The 20,589-nt window shown below is 41.9% G+C and overlaps 1 protein-coding gene across 1 annotated transcript in view; it reads right to left on the bottom strand.

The window, feature by feature from the left end:
* LOC121584015 (whirlin-like) overlaps positions 1–8,227 on the bottom strand; it is a 92,220-nt gene extending 83,993 nt beyond the window's left edge. Inside the window, exons 1-2 of the mRNA XM_045225490.1 lie at positions 7,530–8,227; positions 7,140–7,346 (exon numbers count right to left, since the gene is read on the bottom strand). Of these exons, the coding sequence (XP_045081425.1) occupies positions 7,140–7,346; positions 7,530–7,910 (588 nt within the window). The 5' untranslated portion in view covers positions 7,911–8,227. The remainder of the gene's footprint in view (positions 1–7,139; positions 7,347–7,529) is intronic.
* Between the last annotated feature and the right edge of the window lie 12,362 nt (positions 8,228–20,589).

Here is a 20,589-nt window from a genome sequence, read left to right as displayed (position 1 = left end):
CGGGGATTGGTGCTATACTGTCTCAGCGCTTGGGCACGCCTCCAAAACTCCGCCCCCTGTGCTTTCTTTTCTAAGAAGCTCAGTCCGGCGGAGAGCAATTATGACGTGGGGGACAGGGAGCTGCTAGCTGTGGTCCAGGCCCTGAAGGTGTGGAGACATTGGCTTGAGGGGGCTAACCACCCTTTTCTCATTCTGACTGACCATCGTAACCTGGAGTACATCCGGGCAGCAAAGAGACTGAACCCTCATCAGGCTAGGTGGGCCATGTTTCTGGCCCAGTTTGTCTTTAAGATCACGTATATCCCCGGGTCACAGAACGTTAAGGCAGACGCCCTGTCCCGACGATATGACACAGAGGAGAGGTCCATTGAGCCCACTCCCATACTACCGGAGTCTTGTCTCGTGGCACCGGTGGTGTGGGAGGTCGACACGGAAATCAAGCGGGCGTTACGTACCGACCCTTCTCCCCCAGAGTGTCCAGAGGGACGGAGGTACGTGCCGCTCGAGGTCCGTGACCGACTGATTTATTGGGCTCACACGTCACCCTCCTCTGGTCATCCTGGTATTGGTCGGACGGTGCACTGTCTTTGCGGGAAGTACTGGTGGCCCACCTTAGCTAAGGACGTGAGAGTTTACGTTTCTTCCTGCTCGGTGTGCGCCCAGTGTAAGGCGCCTAGACACCTGCCCAGGGGGAAGTTACAACCTCTCCCCATTCCACAACGGCCGTGGTCTCACCTGTCGGTGGATTTTGTCACGGACCTTCCCCCCTCCCAGGGGAATACCACGATCTTGGTCGTTGTGGATCGGTTTTCTAAGGCCTGCCGTCTCATCCCTATGCCAGGTCTTCCTACAGCCCTACAAACGGCCGAAGCCCTGTTTACTCACGTTTTGCGGCACTACGGGGTGCCTGAGGATATAGTGTCTGATCGGGGTCCCCAGTTCACCTCTAGAGTGTGGAGGGCGTTCATGGAACGTTTGGGGGTCTCGATCAGCCTTACCTCGGGTTTTCACCCTGAGAGTAATGGGCAGGTGGAGAGAGTAAACCAAGATGTGGGTAGGTTTCTGAGGTCCTACTGCCAGGACCGGCAGGAGGAGTGGTCGGGGTATATTCCCTGGGCAGAGATAGCCCAAAACTCACTTCGCCACTCCTCCACTAATCTCACTCCTTTCCAGTGTGTGTTGGGCTATCAGCCGGTTCTGGCACCCTGGCATCAGAGCCAGATCGAGGCTCCTGCGGTGGATGAATGGTTTCAGCGCTCGGAGGAGACATGGAACGCTGCGCAAGTCCATCTGCAGCGGGCCATCAGACAGCAAAAGGCGAGCGCCGATCGCCACCGCAGTGAGGGTCCGGTTTATGCACCGGGAGATCGGGTCTGGCTCTCGACCAGAAACTTGCCCCTTCACCTGCCCTGCCGGAAGCTGGGCCGGCGGTTTGTGGGGCCATTTAAAGTCCTGAGGAGATTGAACTAGGTTTGTTATAGGTTACAGCTGCCTGTTAATTATCGCATTAACCCCTCGTTCCATGTGTCTCTCCTCAGGCCGGTGGTAGCTGGTCCACTCCAGGAGAATGAGGTACGAGAGGCCCCTCCGCCCCCACTAAATAAATGAATGGACATGTTAACTTTGGAAAACTGTCAGAAAAGTAATAACAGTTGTTTTTTCCTTTTAAAGTTATCCAAAATAGGCAAGATTTATTTGACTGTGTTCAAAAAGGTTCTTTATTTGGTCTTAAATTACACAGCAATCAATTCTGAATCCTCTGAAAGGCCTTTTATTTTGGAACAACAGTAGCTGCAGGTTGTGTATTAAAGTCTGACTGGGTGAAAGCAGATGGCATTTGCCACACAATGTCTTGTGACAGACAGCCTCACGAACACAGACAGCAGTACTGATAAAACACACCTACTGTGACAACAAAAGACCCCCCTGATAGCAACCCCCCAAATAATGACACTGTGAAACACATTCATTTTCCTGACTAGATAAGAGAATCAGGCATTACACTGTCTGATTGAGTCCCAAATGGCACCCTATTCCTTACAGTGCACTGATCAGAGTACTATGGGCTCTAGTCAAAAGTAGTGCACTTTATAGGGAAGAGGCTGCCATTTGAGAAACACACTCTCACTCTGCTGCCTGTCCTCATCATCTCCCTCCACTCCACTCACCCTGCCCCCTCCACTTTACATTCCACTTCCACATTCCACTTTCCATTGCATACTACTTTTAGTGCACTATATAGGGAATAGGGTACCATTTGGCACACACACAGTATCAGCACTATACTTTCTCTCCTCAGACTAGCGAAGTTCAGCAAAAATGGGAAATAAAAAAGAGAGCAGAGAAGTTCAGCTAAGGTCACATTGAAGCCACAGGCCATGGCATGGAGCATGAATCTGTAATCAGTGATGTAGAATAAAATACAACATTGATTTTGATGGGATTAAAACTAGCGCCTCAAACTGGACCTCAAGCAACTGATGTAGTATCCCACATGACACTCTCTGTCACTCTGTTTCAGCAGACTAGACTACATTAGTAGTTTGCTTTTCACTGGTCCTGTCCCTTTTCCTTAACAGACAGAAATTGCCTCCCAAATGGCACACTATCCCTTCTGTAGCGTACTACATTTTGACGAGGGCCTTTTATGGCTCCTGGTCAAAAGTAGTGCCCTTTATAAAGAATAGGGTGCCATTTGGGATGTAAAAAAAGCTTTTGTGTGTTTCTTGATGTCACATTATGTTGTATTGTAACTGGGCATCATAGCTAGTACTACCCTGGGTGTTGGTTTCTTCTGTTTTATTCAGCTTCTCTATATAGATGTGGATAGGCATATGCACTATGGATAGGGACAGTGCGACCCGTCATTTCTGAGATGCTATCCCATCTGGTTTGCGCTTAGTGGGACTATCATTTGTTTTTCAACAGGACAATGACCCAACACACCTCCAGGCTGTGTAAGGGCTATTTGACCAAGAACTAGAGAGATGGAGTGCTGCATCAGATGACCTGGACTCCACAATCACCTGACCTCAACCCAAATGAGATGGTTTGGGATGAGTTGGACCGCAGAGCGAAGGAAAAGCAGCCAACAAGTGCTCAGCATATGTGTGAACATCTTCAAGACGGTTGGAAAAGCATTCCAGGTGAAGCTGGTTGAGAGAAAATAGATGGCATCATGAGGAAGGAAAATGATGTGGATATATTGAAGCAACATCTCAAGACATCAGTCAGGAAGTTAAAGCTTGGTCGCAAATGGGTCTTCCAAATGGACAATGACCCCAAGCATACTTCCAAAGTTGTGGCAAAATGGCTTAAGGACAAAAAAGTCAAGGTATTGGAGTGGCCATCACAAAGCCCTGACCTCAATCCTATAGAAAATGTGTGGGCAGAACTGAAAAGGCGTGTGCGAGCAAGGAGGCCTACAAACCAGACTCAGTTACACCAGCTCTGTCAGGAGGAATGGGTCAAAATTTACCCAACTTATTGTGGGAAGCTTGTGGAAGGCTACCCGAAACGTTTGACCCAAGTTAAACAATTTAAAGACAATGCTACCAAATACTAATTGAGTGTATGTAAACTTCTAACCCACTGGGAATAAGATGAAATAAATAAGAGCTATAAATAAAATCATTCTCTCTACTATTATTCTGACATTTCACATTCTTAAAATAAAGTGGTGATCCTAACTGACCTAAGACAGGGAATCTTTACCAGGATTAAATGTCAGGAATTGTGAAAAACTGAGTTTAAATGTATTTGGCTAAGGTGTATGTAAACTTCCGACTTCAACTGCATATATATATATACAGTGGTATTTGCTCCTTTTCAAATTTTCTCTACTTTTGCATATTTGTGATACTGAATGTTATCAGATCTTCAACCAAAACCTAATATTAGATAAAAGGAACATAAGTGAACAAATAACACAACAATTACATATTTATTTCATAAACAAAGTTATGCAACACCCAATTCCCCTGTGTGAAAAAGTAATTGCCCCCTTACACTCAGTAACTGGTTGTGCCACCTTTAGCTGCAATGACTCTAACCAAATGCTTCCTGTAGTTGTTGATCAGTCTCTCATGTCGCTGTGAAGGAATTTTGGCCCACTCTTCCATGCAGAACTGCTTTAACTCAGTGACGTGTGGGTTTTCAAGCATGAACAGCTCGTTTCAAGTCCTGCCACAAGATCTCAATTGGGATTAGGTCTGCATTCCACAGTAAGAACATCATACCAAAGGCCAAGCATGGTGGTGGTGCTATGATGGTTTGGGGATGCTTTGCTGCCTCAGGACCTGGACGACTTGCCTTAATAGAAGGAACCATGAATTCTGCTCCGTATCAGAGAATTCTACAGGAGAATGTCAGACCATCCGTCTGTGAGCTGAAGCTGAAGCGCAGCTGGGTCATGCAGCAAGACAATGATCCAAAACACACAATCAAGTCTACATGAAAATTGCTAAAAAGCAACAAATTGGAAGTTTTGGAATGGCCTAGTCAAAGTCCAGACCTAATCCCAATTGAGATGTTGTGTCAGGACTTGAAACGAGCAGTTCATGCTTGAAAACCCAAAGAGACAATTCTTTAGTGCAAATGCTATGCTTCTGAGAAAGGATGGTTCCCTCTAGCTCCCTGCAGCTGGTCTGGGTGTGTAGTCAAGGACATGGGATGGAGATAAACTTCAGGAACAGATAGACCTATATAGACCCGTATTGTTTATCGTTGCTTCTGAGTAACCTGGTCATACGGTCAGGAAAAAGAGCTCCAGAATGACCACAGGTTTTTCAGTTCATCCTAGACAAAGTGCCTCAGAGTTACCACAGTTTTTCAGTTCATCCTGTCTTTTGCTATCTTCCAAGGGTGCAGCTATGTGGAGATAGGAGTAGCAATGGAACTAACGTTATCACTTGTTTGTGCGCTATGACCTGACACACACAGCCTGACCCGATACACATAGCCACATGCACATAGTCACAAGAAGAAAACATAGTGGCTCAAGGTCCAGGGAGGATGGCTGTTAGGAATGTCTTAAATGTATATGGTTGAGAATGGGTTATGGGCCTGACATGTTTAAACCATATTTAGGTATTGATTGATAGGTTTTATAATGTGTTATGAGTTAGATGGGATGTTTTATGTGCAAATGTATTTGTGGCTGGAGACTTTGTGTGCAGAGGGGGCCTATTTCTGAAACTGGTGAACTGGGACAGGCTGCAGGAGTGTGTGCGCTCCCTAACCTCAAGGCTTCTCCTGACTGATTTTTTGCATGAGAAAGCTTGGTCCTGCCACTATTGGTTCCAAATCTGAATAAATAGGAGGAGGAGAAGTCAGATTTCGCAACTATCATGAATTAAGAGAGTGGGCAGAGCGGTCAAAATATGGAGATTTGGGGACAATGGTGGAAGAACTAAACAGGGAGGGATTAGGCAAAAAGTATGCAAAATGTGCAGGAATAGAACTGTATGTAAACTGAGGGCCAAGTGTTTGGAGTTTAGATGCTCTGCAGACCACCTTGGCTTTATCTAAATTGCAGTAAAGTCTATCTTAATTCTACAAAAACTCTGGAAACACTGGTTTTTATTAAGAATAAGTACAATTTTCGACGACACATTCAACATTGGCCATGCTGTCAATCCAGCATGACTTCTGCCGCCCTCAAAACAACTGGAAACGTGGAACTGGGAAATCTCTGACTTCAGTGAGCTCAAAAAAACTGGGAACTCGTTTTCAACGGTCATCCAACTAGGAATTGCAAGTTGGAAACTCAGGCCTCTTTCTAGAGCTCCGACCTGAAGATCACTGATGTCATCATGATTCAACCTTGTTTTTTTTCCAGAGTTCCCAGTTGTCTTGAAAGCACCATAAATCCAGAGGATGCCAGACTTTGATGACAAAGACAGCTGCGCCACCTTCCTCTTCAAGTGAGCACAACAAGGTGAGTCCAAAAATGTATTGTATGCTGCTGCATAAATGATGTAATATGCCAGGGAGATATGTATACTGTAGCTAAGAAAGTAATACTAAGTGTATGTTGTGTAGTAAGCTGTTAGTAGCCCATGTGCCTCACCCTAATAATTTGGTCAATTTTCCCCTCATAATTTAGCCTACTGTTCTGACTTAGTGGTGCACATGTAGCCTATAGCCTGTTTTAGAGAAATGTAAGCATTGTTGGTGTACAGGGAGAATACTGTAAGAACGGCCCATGTCCTGAATTCTGTCAACGTACATTTCAAAGGTGCAGAACAAATAGTTATATTGACTACGTCTCCTTGTCACGCCCTGACGTATGGAACTCTTGTATGTTTAGTCAGGGTGTGGACATCTATGTGATGTTTTCTGTGTTTATGATCTAGGATGTATATTTCTATGCTTGGCCAGGTATGGTTCCCAATCAGAGGCAGCTGTCGCTCGTTGTCTCTGATTGGGGATCATACTTAGGTAGCCCAGTTGCCTACTATGTTTGTGGGATCTTGTTCCTGTGTTAGGCTTGTATTGTGTATAGCCTTGGACTTCACGTTACGTTGTTTTGTTTTGTGTTTATTATTTAATAAACATGTTCGCATACCACGCTGCACCTTGGTCTGACCCGTCTCTCAACGTTCGTGACAGTCCTAGCTCGCTCATTAATGTCTTAATCGAAATTACGGATTGCCTCTTATCCGCACGTCGTCCCCTTGTGCCATAGTTTGTACATCTCAATTGTCAGTAGAAACAGATTTTTTTTTTTTAAGCAAGTCATCCATATCAGCTATGTTTTTTTTTAAAGGCAGTAAATGAGGCTGAATGAACTGTTTCGCTGCCAGACAAGGCTCCGCTGATAGCCAGGTGTAGCAGTGGTAAGGTGTTGGGACTGCTGTTGGGACAGCTTTATGTAGGCCCTAACAGTTTGTGGGCACCGTTTGTCACCATTATAGTGAAATTAATGTATTGTTTAATGTTGTGTTGTGGCTTTGCTGGCATGGCAACAAAAAAAAAAGGACTTTGCCCCACCAAGATTTACATGCTAAAATTGCCACTGGATAGGGATATCAGTGTACATACACACACAAAAGGAGATTTGAAGTGACAGCCAATTTATCCCTGCTACATGGAGGCTGTCCCAGACACACAAACACACACACACACACACAGCCTACCTTGACTGCCTCCATGTGTGAGAGTCTGTCAAACAGCATGTCGTTAACAGTCACTATCTGATCCCCGACCCTCAGTCCCTCATTCTCAGCGAAAGATCCGGGTTCTACTAGCGACACATAGATTCCCACACTGTGCTCGGAGCCTCCCCGGATGCTGAACCCTAAACCCTCATTGCTCTTGCTGCGTCTCAATGTCACTTGGCGGATCTCTCCGACAGGCTCCCCCTGCACGAAAGCCTGGGGAGCTGTCCCATCAGCGGTGGTACTGAAACCATCCGTGCCGGGACATGCTCCTGGTGATGCATAACAAGAGAGATCATGAGGCGACTCATGCGGGTTCATAAACTGAGTAGTGGGAATTGGGACATGGTGGTTTGCAGCATTGCCTACTTCTCCTCCAAAGCTTTCAGGGTTGTTACCACTGTTTGGCGGTAGATGGTCCGTTTTAAGGTACAGGCCCTCGGAAGTATATTGGTCAAACAACAGCTGGTCTGAGCGCGGAATGACCAACCGCAACATGGGGAGGAGTTGTCGTTTGTTCGGCGTGTTGAGGATTATTTTGAGAGTTTGAACCAAGTCGAAGACGTTGCGCTTAGCGTGGTAAACATTGAGACAGTGGATGAACTGTTCTCTCTCGAAGTCTGTGAGCAGCAGGTTGAGCGCATTGTGAAGCTTCCGAACGTTTGCTGACAGCGCGCGGCCACCCGACCCGGTTCCCGAGTTAGCCGTCGTTGAATTGAGTGAAACGCGCTCCAAATCACTGCTCATCATCCTACAACTTTACCGTAAACAGCACACCGCAGACAGGGATGGTCAGATCATGCATTTGAAATACTGCCTTAGAAGTCTCTCCGCTCCAAAAACACATGACCGCACCGCGATTCTTGGAGGAAGTCAGCTTTGAAAATGGTAATCTTTCCAATATTGCCTGTAGGAAGCATCAAATAATAATAGCTCTCCATTGTCGTCGCATCTTCGATCTTCACCTAATCATGGAGAGTCCGGTTTTGTGTTAAGGTGCATGGTAGATCCCGTAGATGATGGTTAGAAAATAATTGCTTCAAAAAGTTGGTAAAAATACTCGTGCAGCAGAGGAATATTTCTAGATTTGTCACAACAATAACACGTTTTATTCAACGGAATATGATCCTGGATATCAAAGAAGACGCACAAGACGCGCGCGCTCTTGCGCAACAATCACATGCTATCAAAAAGTGGCACTGGAATGTATTCCTCTGGGTTGTCTAGGAGCAAAACAGTTCGGAATTGGTCATCTTTGTAGCCTACCTATGTCATCAAAGCCTACAAAAAACGTCCATCGATTATTATAGAAACCAAAATGAAAAAGCTGGTTGTTTCTCGTTCGTCTCAGTGTCCCCTTCAATTGCTAGGTAGTTGGTCTTCCTCTATCGGAGAAGATTTCATATTGTTACTTGTAAGCTCCGCACTTGCTCGTTCACTCAGATATTTTCTGATTAGGAAATGACGCAGGTGTGTGCAGTATGTGTGTGTGTGTGTGTGGCTTAGAAACTGACAGCGGTGTGCGAGGCGTTACACATCCACACATCCAGATGCTTGGCAATACATGAGTTGTTCTCATTGAAGTAACGCACATAAATAATGGAACTTTAGAGCTACAGTATCACCACGCTCCAGTAAATTTATCTAACATAAGATAGTTCCATCATGTCCATGAAATCTACCCAGGCTAGTGAGAGTGGCATCGAGAGCACTACTTCATTTCAATCACGTTTAGGCCTATGGACTAAATGCAGGGCTACCTATAATTATTTAGGTCAATATTTGGGGGTCCTCTGTATCTGAGTTACTGTAGCTGGTGGCTCTCTATTTGAATGGAGCTACATAACCGTAGGCTAAGCATTCAGCAGCCTCTAAGCCCTTAAAGCTGCATTAGCCAGATCCCTACACAGACCTCATCACATAGCTGCACACCTTACCATGGGCTAATTATAATCATTATCTATTTTTAGGTAATTGTCTTCACCAGCAATAACACAGCAATAAGCCTTCTCTCTCCTATCCGCATATTTCCTCTTCCAGGTGCACTCCAGGCTATTTGCTAAGGATAGAGTGAGCATGGATGCATTAAAGCTAGAATCCTTAGTTGCTAAATATTTTTTTGGACTTAATGATATTATACCCATTGATTCTTGAAGAATATAACTTATAAATGCCTCATGAGATTAGTTCAACTGTCTTACCCCATCAGAACCCAAAATGTAATCATTTTTTGCTCCAATGTTTGTAAACAACATAAATGGTTAAAACTATAATTTTTATATCATGGATGGTCAGTCCTTGCATCCATAGCTTTGAGTATGAATTTGAGAGAGGTTATATTTCTTCAGGCCCATCAATCATATTTTTTACCAAAACTGAGGTGGGGTGCCGCTTTGTTAATGTTTCAACTGATTCTAGCTTTAATAATTTCTGATTAAAACAAGAGTGGGCAACCAGTCACTTTGAAACGAATTAGCTAACTTTTTTGTTCTCTCTCTCTCTCTCTCTCTCTCTCTCTCTCTCTCTCTCTCTCTCTCTCTCTCTCTCTCTCCCTCTCCCCTCTCTCTCTCTCTCTCTCTCTCTCTCTCTCTCTCTCTCTCTCTCTCTCTCTCTCTCTCTCTGTCTCTCTCTCTTTTCTCTCTTTTCTCTCTCTCTCTCTCTCTCTCTCTCTCTCTCTCTCTCTCTCTCTCTCTCTCTCTCTCTCTCTCTCTCTAGTAGCCCACGTGCCTCACGCCCTCACCCTAATAATTTGGTCCCTTTCGCCCTCATAACTTAGCCTACTATTCTGACTTGGTGGTGCACATGTAGCCTATAGCCTCTTATAGATAAATGTCATCGTATATGCCCCCTTTATTTATCCTAGGGTTCTGACTTGGTGTACAGGGAGAATACTGTAAGAACGGCCCCTGTTCTGAATTCTGTCGCTGTATAGTTCAAAAGTGCTGAACAAATATTTATATTGACTACGTCCGTCTTAGCTCGTTCATTGTTCCCTTATGCCATTGTTTTTACATCTACATTGTCAGTAGAAACTACATTTGCTTAAGCAAGTCAGCCATATCAGCTATGTTTTTTAAAAAGTCAGTAAATGAGGCTGAATGAACTGTTTCGCTGCCAGACAAGGCCCCGCTGATAGCGAGGTTTAGCATTGGTAAGGATTCACTCCATGGTGCTGAAAAGAAAGCTCTGCTGTTGGGACAGCTTTAAATGGGCCTTAACAGTTTGTGGGCACCGTTTGTCACTGTTATAGTACAATTAATGTATTGTTTAGTGTTGTGTTGTGTGGTGGCTTTGCTGGCATGCATTTCCCCCCAAAATGTTGAGTTTGCCCCACCAAGATTTACATGCTAAAATTGCCACCCATTCTAACTCCCAATCCATGTTGTGAGAGAGAGAGCGTGAGAGAGACCCATCTTTTCCTGCAGAGCAACCTTGCCTATCATTTATTTTGTTCTAGCATGATCTATTGGAACTGTAGTGTATGACATCTAAAGTAGTTCCATAAGTATGTTTGATGCAACAGCCTCCTGTAGGTTACTTCCCAAAGTTTGAAACACTTGGCCTCTAAATACTTTAACAATGGTTAGCTAGCTAGCTGGTTAGCGGCAACACAGGAACGTGCAGAGGGCATTTGGTCTATTACGACATAAAATCCATGGCTTCGTCAGAAAAATATCTATAAATGTAATCCTTTTAGTTTAGCAAACTGAGTTGAATAGATTGGGTCGGAGTAGTAGGCTTTGAACTCAATCTGCGAGACGAGTCAGTGCGATGAGGATATACGCAGTGGTGTAAAGTACTTAAGTAAAAATACTTTAATGTACTACTTAAGTTGTTTTTTGGGGTATCTGTACTTTACTATTTATATTTTTGAAAACTTTTACCTTTACTTCACTACATTCCTAAAACAAATAATGTACTTCTTACTCCATACATTTTCCCTACTACCCAAAAGTACTTGTTACATTTTAGAATGCTTAGTAGGACAGGAAAATGGTCCAATTTAGGCACTTATCAAGAGAACCACACTACCTCTGATCTGGCAGACTCACTAAACACACACATGCTTCGTTTGTTGCACTACATTTACAAAAAATGTAGCCATTGAGCAGACGCTTCCATCCAGAGCGACCCACAGCTAGTGCATTCATCTTAAGATAGCCAGGCGAGACAACCACATATCACAGTTGTATCCCAACCACATATTGCTTACATTATTAGTGCTGTGTAGCTCAGTTGGTAGAGCATGGCGTTTGCAACGCCAGGGTTGTGGGTTTGATTCCCACGGGGGGCCAGTATGAAAAAAATATAAAATAATTATGCACTCACTAACTGTAAGTCGCTCTGGATAAGAGCGTCTGATAAATGACTAAAATGTAAAAATGTAATTATACAATACATAACACAATGCAAAATACAATACAAAATGCATAGAAATGTCTGTGTGTCTCTTCACAGTCCCTGTTGTGCCGTAAGGTTAGGTTTAGGGGAAGGGTTAAGGTTCGGGGAAAGGTTATCTAACATGCTAAGTAGTTGAAATGTTGCTAAAATGCTAATGTTGTCATTGATGAGATTCGAACATGCAACCTTTGGGTTGCTAAATGTTTGCGTTATACGCCCGACTAACCACCCTCCTTTCATTTTTTGCATTAAATAACCTTCTGTCTTATGTAACCATACCAAACGTAGCATGTACAGTTGAAGTCGGATGTTTACATACACTTAGGTTGGAGTCATTAAAACTTGTTTTTCAACTACTCCACACATTTCTTGTTAACAAACTATAGTTTTGGCAAGTCGGTTAGGACATCTACTTTGTGCATGACACAAGTAATTTTTCAAACAATTGTTTACAGACAGATTATTTCACTTATAATTCACTGTATCACAATTCCAGTGGGTCAGAAGTTTACATACACTAAGTTGACTGTGCCTTTAAACAGCTTGGAAAATTCCAGAAAATGATATCATGGCTTTAGAAGCTTCTGATAGGCTAATTGACATAATTTGAGTCAATTGGAGGTGTACCTGTGTATGTATTTCAAGGCTTACCTTCAAACTCAGTGCCTCTTTGCTTGACATCATGGGAAAATCAAAAGAAATCAGCCAAGACCTCTGAATTTTTTTTTGGACCTCCACAAATCTGGTTCATCCTTGGGAGCAATTTCCAAATGCCTGAAGGTACCACGTTCATCTGTACAAACAATAGTATGCAAGTATAAACACCATGGGACAACAAAGCTGTCATACCGCTCAGGAAGGAGATGTGTTCTGTCTCCTAGAGATGAACGTTCTTTGGTGCGAAAAGTGCAAATTAATCCCAGAACAGCAGCAAAGGACATTGTGAAGATGCTGGAGGAAACAGGTACAAAAGTATCTATATCCCCAGTAAAACGAGTCCTATATCGACATAACCTGAAAGGCCGCTCAGCAAGGAAGAAGTCCCTGCTCCAAAACCGCCATAAAAAAGCCAGACTACGGTTTGCAACTGCACATGGGGACAAAGATCTTACCTTTTGGAGAAATGTCCTCTGGTCTGATGAAACAAAAATAGAACTGTTTGGCCATAATGTCCATCGTTATATTTGGAGAAAAAAGGGGCACGCTTGAAAGCCGAAGAACACCATCCCAACCGTGAAGCACTGGGGTGGCAGCAACATCTCAAGACATCAGTCAGGAAGTTAAAGCTTGGTCGCAAATGGGTCTTCCAAATGGACAATGACCCCAAGCATACTTCCAAAGTTGTGGCAAAATGGCTTAAGGACAACAAAGTCAAGGTATTGGAGTGGCCATCACAAAGCCCTGACCTCAATCCTATAGAAAATGTGTGGGCAGAACTGAAAAAGCGTGTGCGAACAAGGAGGCCTACTAACCTGACTCAGTTACACCAGCTCTGTCAGGAGGAATGGGCCAAAATTCACCCAACTTATTGTGGGAAGCTTGTGGAAGGCTACCCAAAACGTTTGACCCAAGTTAAACAATTTAAAGACAATGCTACCAAATACTAATTGAGTGTATGTAAACTTCTGACCCACTGGGAATGTGATGAAAGAAATAAAAGCTGAAATAAATAATTCTCTCTACTACATTTCACATTCTTAAAATAAAGTGGTGATCCTAACTGACCTAAGAGGGAATTTTTACTAGGATTAAATGTTTAAATGTATTTGGCTAAGGTGTATGTAAAAACGTATTGACAGGGGACAGAATGCGGTCGAACCATCATATAATTGGCATATACATTACTCTTACTGAATTTCCACGTGGGTGAGGATATTGGAAATTTAATCAAAGCCTATTGGATGGAAACTTGTTTTTAACTAGGACAGAGGAATTGATAACTGTTTTTTTCCGACATAACATAGGTACAGCAAATCCCCTTATTGTATGGGACACCTTTAAATGTGCCTTTAGAGGCCATGCAATTCAGTACTCATCTTGAAAACAAAAGCAATTTAGGTAAAAAGAGCACACTAACAAAGGAAATAGAAGGTCTAACAGAACAGATAGATAGCAATAAAAACTGTAGCATAGAGGCTCAGAATAAATTAGAGGAAAAACAAAACTAAATTGAGAAACTTATTCAAGAAAGATCAAGTGTAATATATTATTAAAATAAAGCAAACTGGATGGAATATGGGGGAAAATGCACCAAATTATTTTTTAATCTTCAACCTAGGAATGCTACCAAAAATAATTTATTGAAACTGGTTAAAATTACGGAGTCACCCATGATTCACCAAATTATATTTTAAAGGAGGAAACAAAGTACTTTAAGCATATGTTTTCATTTCAGTCGCCTCCATCTCCTCTAACTGAAGCAAATTGTAGAGATTTTTTTTCTATTGATAATGTAAAATTAACAGCCATACAGAAAGACTCATGTGAAGGTGAAATAATAGAGGAGGAACTTCTAGATGCAATTAAAGACTTTAAGTCCGGGAAAACTCCAGGGTTGGATGGCATACCAGTCGAGGTATACCAAACCTTTTTTGATATACTCAAAGGACCGTTATTAGCATGTTTTAACTTGTGTAAATGGTAGATTATCAGACACTCAAGAAGAAGGTCTGATTTTATTATTACTGAAACAGGATACAAGTGGAAAATATAAAGATCCAGTCCATTTAAAAAATTGGAGGCCCCTTACACTTCAGTGTTGTGATGCAAAAATTCTAGCAAAATGTATAGCGCATAGAATTAAAAAGGTGTTGTCGGACATTATTCATTCTAATCAGACAAGTTTTTTACATGGGCGATACATTGGAGATGATATAAGGCAAGTACTGGAAACAATAGAACACTATAAAAAATCTGGGAAACCAGGCCTACTATTCATAGCAGACTTCGAAAAGGCATTTGATAAAGTACGACTGGGGTTTATAAATAAATACCTGGAGCATTTCAATTTTGGACAATCTCTTATAAATTGGGTCAAAGTCATGTATAGTAACCCTAGGTGTAAAATAGTAAATAATGGCTATTTCTCAGAAAGTTTTAAACTGTCAAGAGGAGTGAAACAAGGTTGTCTACTATTGGCATATCTATTTATTATTGCCATCGAGATGTTAGCTATTAAAATCAGATCCAACAATAATATCAAGGGATTAGAAATCCAGGGCTTATAAACAAAGGTGTCATTGTATGCTGATGATTCATGTTTTCTTTAAAATCCACAACTTGAATCCCTCCACAGCCTCATAGAGGATCTAGATACATTTTCTAACCTCTCTGGATTACAAACAAATTATGATAAATGTACTATATTACGTATTGGATCACTAAAAAATACAATTTTTACATTACCATGTAGTTTACCAATAAAATGGTCTGATGGTGATGTGGATATACTCGGAATACATATCCCAAATGAAATAAATGATCTCACTCCAATAAATTTTAATAGAAAGTTAGCAAAAATAGATAAGATCCTGCTACCATGGAAAGGTAAATACCTGTCAATTTGTGGAAAAATCACCCTGATTAACTCTTTAGTTTTATCCCAGTGTACCTATTTGCTTATGGTCTTGCCTACGCCTAGCAAACCGTTTTTAAAAATTATATGAGAAAAAAATATTCCATTTTATTTGGAACGGCAAGCCAGACAAAATTAAACGGGCCTATTTATATAATGAATATGAATTCGGAGGACAGAAATTATTAAATATTAAAGCATTAGACCTATCACTAAAAGCTTCAGTCATACAGAAGTTATACTTAAATCCGAACTGGTTCTCTAGCAAATTAGTAAAATTGTCTCACCCAATGTTCAGGAATGGCCTTTTTCCTTTTTACCTTTATTCAGATTACAACCTCTCACTTTAAGTTATTTGAAAAGGAAATAATCTCCCAAATATCACGGTTTCTAAAACAAGCCATAGAAAGTTGGTTGCAATTTCAATTTAATCGTCCAGAAACGACAGAACAAATAATGCAACAAATATTGTGGTTAAACTCAAATATACTAATTGATAAAAAAACTTTTTTTTTGACAAAATGTTTAAAAAAGGTATAATCTTCGTAAATGATATTATCGGTAGGACTGGTGGAGTTATGTTGCACATGCAGCTAAAAAAATATATGGAAATGTCTGCTCTACCCCAAATTACAACCAAATAATTGCAGCATTACCGCAAAAATGGAAAAGGAAAGTGGAAGGGGGGAAAAGTAAGGAACTTGTCTGTCGGCCTTGCATTAAAGAATATAATTGGTTAAAGAAAATGGTGATAAATAAAACAGTATACCAGTTTCATTTAAGGACCAAAGGATTGACAGCCGTCCCATATAGATTGAAAAATAGTTGGGAAAAGATTTTTGATGTACCGATTCCATGGCATAGTGTTTATGAATTGATACGCAAAACAATGCCGTATTCAAAACTTAGAATTTTTCTCAATTTAAATTATTATATAAAATTATTGCTACCAATAGAATGTTATTTATATGGGGGATACAATCTTCCCAGCTCTGCAGATTTTGCTGCGAAGAGACAGAATCATTAGATCATTTGTTTTGGTACTGTCCATTTGTAGCTTGTTTTTGGACACAGGTCCAGGAATGGCTAAAGGATTGCAATATTTACCTGGAGCTAACCCTGCAGATAGCACTACTGGGTCATCTGAAAAGTCATAGTCAATCGATCAATAACATAATAATACTTTTAGCAAAAATGTTTATTTTCAATTTACGATCAGTAGAAACAATGAGAATAGAAAGGTTTAGAACTTTTGTAAAACATCACAAAAAAATATATGGCAAATAGAAATCCAATATGAATGGTGTTAAGAGATAGATGGGAGGTGTTGAATGGAGCTGAAGGATGGGACTAATAACAACAAGATAACTAATGTAAAGCATACTGTGTCCATAATAAGTATATAGGTTATAGGTTGAGAGCTTTTGTGAAAGAGCACAGTTAGAAAAATATGGCATTTAGAAGCAAACCAGGTGGACATCGTGAAAATGATCAGAGAAAGTTCAGGAGTAAAAACAAACAAAATATAATTATTGTAGAATTTGACTGTGTCCATAAAATGTATATAGTATGTATGGGCTGGAAGTAGAGGCCTAAGCATTGTTGTTCACTAGTTTACTCCAATTGGGGAAGGGGTGGTGGGGTTGTAAAGTAATGAAGGGAAATATAATTTTAAAAAGGATATATGTGTGTGTATGGATGTATGGATGTATGTATGCATGTATATATATATATATGTGTGTGTGTGTGTGTGTGTGTATGTGTATATATATATATACATATGGGGGATTGGAAGTGATGCAGACAATTACAGTGGGGAAAAAAAGTATTTAGTCAGCCACCAATTGTGCAAGTTCTCCCACTTAAAAAGATGAGAGAGGCCTGTAATTTTCATCATAGGTACACGTCAACTATGACAGACAAATTGAGGGAAAAAAATCCAGAAAATCACATTGTAGGATTTTTAATGAATTTATTTGCAAATTATGGTGGAAAATAAGTATTATCTTACTAGCAGCAATATTTCCTTGCCTGTGAAGCCCGTTTTGTGCAAAGCAATGATGATGGCACGTGTTTCCTTGCAGGTAACCACGGTTAACAGAGGAAGAACAATGATTTCAAGCACCACCCTCCTTTTAAAGCTTCCAGTCTGTTATTCTAACTCAATCAGCATGACAGAGTGATCTCGAGCCTTGTCCGCGTCAACACTCTCACCTGTGTTAACGAGAGAATCACTGACATGATTGCAGCTGGTCCTTTTGTGGCAGGGCTGAAATGCAGTGGAAATGTTTTTTGGAGATTAAGTTCATTTTCATTGCAAAGAGGGACTTTGCAATTAATTGCAATTCATCTGATCACTCTTCATGACATTCTGGAGTATATGCAAATTGCCATAATCAAAACTGAGGCAGCAGACTTTGTGAAAATTTGTATTTGTGTCATTCTCAAAACTTTTGACCACGACTGTACACTCGCCAGTTTTTGCCTTAGCCAGCACCATCTTCAGATTAACCTTTACGTCGGTAGCCCTGCCCCCTGGTAAACAGTGTATGATCGCTGGATGATTCTAATGTTGCGGGTAATGGAGTCTCCAATGACTAGGGTTTTCATTTTGTCAGAGCTAATGGTGGGAGGCTTCGGTGGTTCAGACCCCATAATGGGTGGAGGAGAGACCTGAGAAGGCTCGGCCTCTCATACCTTGAGCCTTCTTGGATGGGCACTTCTAATATAACTCTATGGCAGCACCCAAGGGGCTTGAATTTCCGAGCTCTCCCTGTAGATTCCATACCACCACAGAAAGCACTGAGCTAGTCTGAAACACCTGCATTTTGGAGCTGCCTTACACAAGAAAGCAAAAAAGAGACCATGTTTGTATGCAGCTTTATTAACTCAATGATTATATATATATATTTTTTACATTGTTTGCAAACTGATATGTGACATGTATTGATGCCAAAATAACATGCAAAACAGGCTCTGCCCCACCTGCCCTGAATGACAGGTCGCCACTGCAATCAGCATTTAAAAATGTGTTGGGGGGGGGGACATAACCTGGTGGGGGATCTTGGGGTCTTCCACCATAATTTTTTTGGGCATCTAAAGCTAATTTCCTGCATTTTTACAGAATCCAATATGCTGTCTCTATTTACAACAAAAAGTAAGCAAAAATGCCCACGGTCATCAAGCTTGGTAATATTAAATATGTTTAAGTGATTAATAAGACTGAACTAGATCAAAGGTAATTCAATAATACATATTGTGTTGCACCTTTAGCCAATAGTCTAACAAATGAACAACTCCTAAAAAAATCATTATTACGACATCCTCTATATAACATTTCATCCAGACCGACCAGCCAGCCCGAGCCGCCTGAACGCCCGACCCCCACCAGTCTAGTCACTAACTCAACTGTCTCCCAACCCAATTTCCTTCCCAGTTCCTGAGGGAAAAAAGTATTTGATCCCCTGCTGATTTTGTAAGTTTGCCCACTGACAAAGAAATGATCAGTCTATAATTTTAATGGTAGGTGTATTTGAACAATGAGAGACAGAATAACAACAACAAAATCCAGAAAAACTTATGTCAAAAATGTTAAAAATTGATTGAATAGAAGTATTTGACCCCCTCTCAATCAGAAAGATTTCTGGCTCCCAGGTGTCTTTTATACAGGTAACGAGCTGAGATTAGGAGCACACTCTTAAAGGGAGTGCTCCTAATCTCAGCTTGTTACCTGTATAAAAGACACCTGTCCACAGAAGCAATCAATCAATCAGATTCCAAACTCTCCACCATGGCCAAGACCAAAGAGCTCTCCAAGGATGTCAGGGACAAGATTGTAGACCTACACAAGGCTGGAATGGGCTACAAGACCATCGCCAAGCAGCTTGGTGAGAAGGTGACAACAGTTGGTGCGATTATTCGCAAATGGAAGAAATACAAAATAACTGTCAATCTCCCTTGGCCTGGGGCTCCATGCAAGATCTCCCCTCGTGGAGTTGCAATGATCATGAGAATGGTGAGGAAACAGCCCAGAACTACACGGGCGGATCTTGTCAATGATCTCAAGGCAGCTGGGACCATAGTCACCAAGAAAACAATTGGTAACACACTACGCCGTGAAGGACTGAAATCCTGCAGCGCCCGCAAGGTCCCCCTGCTCAAGAAAGCACATATACAGGCCCGTCTGAAGTTTGCCAGTGAACATCTGAATGATTCAGAGGAGAACTGGGTGAAAGTGTTGTGGTCAGATGAGACCAAAATCGAGCTCTTTGGCATCAACTCAACTCGCAGTGTTTGGAGGAGGAGGAATGCTGCCTATGACCCCAAGAACACCATCCCCACCGTCAAACATGGAGGTGGAAACATTATGCTTTGGGGGTGTTTTTCTGCTAAGGGGACAGGACAACTTCACCACATCAAAAGGACGATGGACGGGGCCATGTACCGTCAAACTTGGTTGAGAACCTCCTTCCCTCAGCCAGGGCATTGAAAAAGGGTTGTGGATGGGTATTCCAGCATGTGACCCAAAACACAATGACCCAAAACACACAGCCAAGGCAACAAAGGAGTGGCTCAAGAAGAAGCACATCAAGGTCCTGGAGTGGCCTAGCCAGTCTCCAGACCTTAATCCCATAGAAAATCTGTGGAGGGAGCTGAATGTTCGAGTTGCCAAACGTCAGGCTCGAAACCTTAATGACTTGGAGAAGATCTGCAAAGAGGAGTGGGACAAAATCCCTCCTGAGATGTGTGCAAACCTGGTGGCCAACTACAAGAAACGTCTGACCTCTGTGATTGCCAACAAGGGTTTCGCCACCAAGTACTAAGTCATGTTTTGCAGAGGGGTCAAATACTTATTTCCCTCATTAAAATGCAAATCGATTTATAACATTTTTGACATGCGTTTTTCTGGATTTTTTTGTTGTTATTCTGTCTCTCACTGTTCAAATAAACCTACCATTAAAATTATAGACTGATCATTTCTTTGTCAGTGGGCAAACGTACAAAATCAGCAGGGGATCAAATACATTTTTCCCTCACTGTACACCTCAAATATACATTAACACACAGAAACCGCAAATCCTCCATATAATTAATCTCATAGGCCTAATAGTACTGTAGAGCTCTTTTTAATTGCACACATTATAGCTGGGTCGCCCTGTCCTGCCCCTAGGGGTCCACCACCCTGCAGCGCCCCAACCCAACACACCCCACTCAGCTTTAGGATCTTAGTGAAACATTAATTTATTGGTTTTGGGTGTGTTAGGCCAAGGCCAGAGTGACAACCCACAGGACGGCAGACCCCCAGGGCCAGGACTGAGCAGCCCAGCAGCTAGGGATTGCCTAAATAGGTATCTCCCCTGACGTGGGCATGTTTTCAATACAGACTCCTTTTGTTGTACAGTATTCCATATAAGGCATCCAGACCTTATGAAAGTTGCCCAGTATACCCTTAAT

Source organism: Coregonus clupeaformis, chromosome 16 (assembly GCF_020615455.1).
Source record: "Coregonus clupeaformis isolate EN_2021a chromosome 16, ASM2061545v1, whole genome shotgun sequence".
NCBI lineage: Eukaryota > Metazoa > Chordata > Actinopteri > Salmoniformes > Salmonidae > Coregonus > Coregonus clupeaformis.
This window is presented reverse-complemented; position numbering and strand designations above follow the sequence as displayed.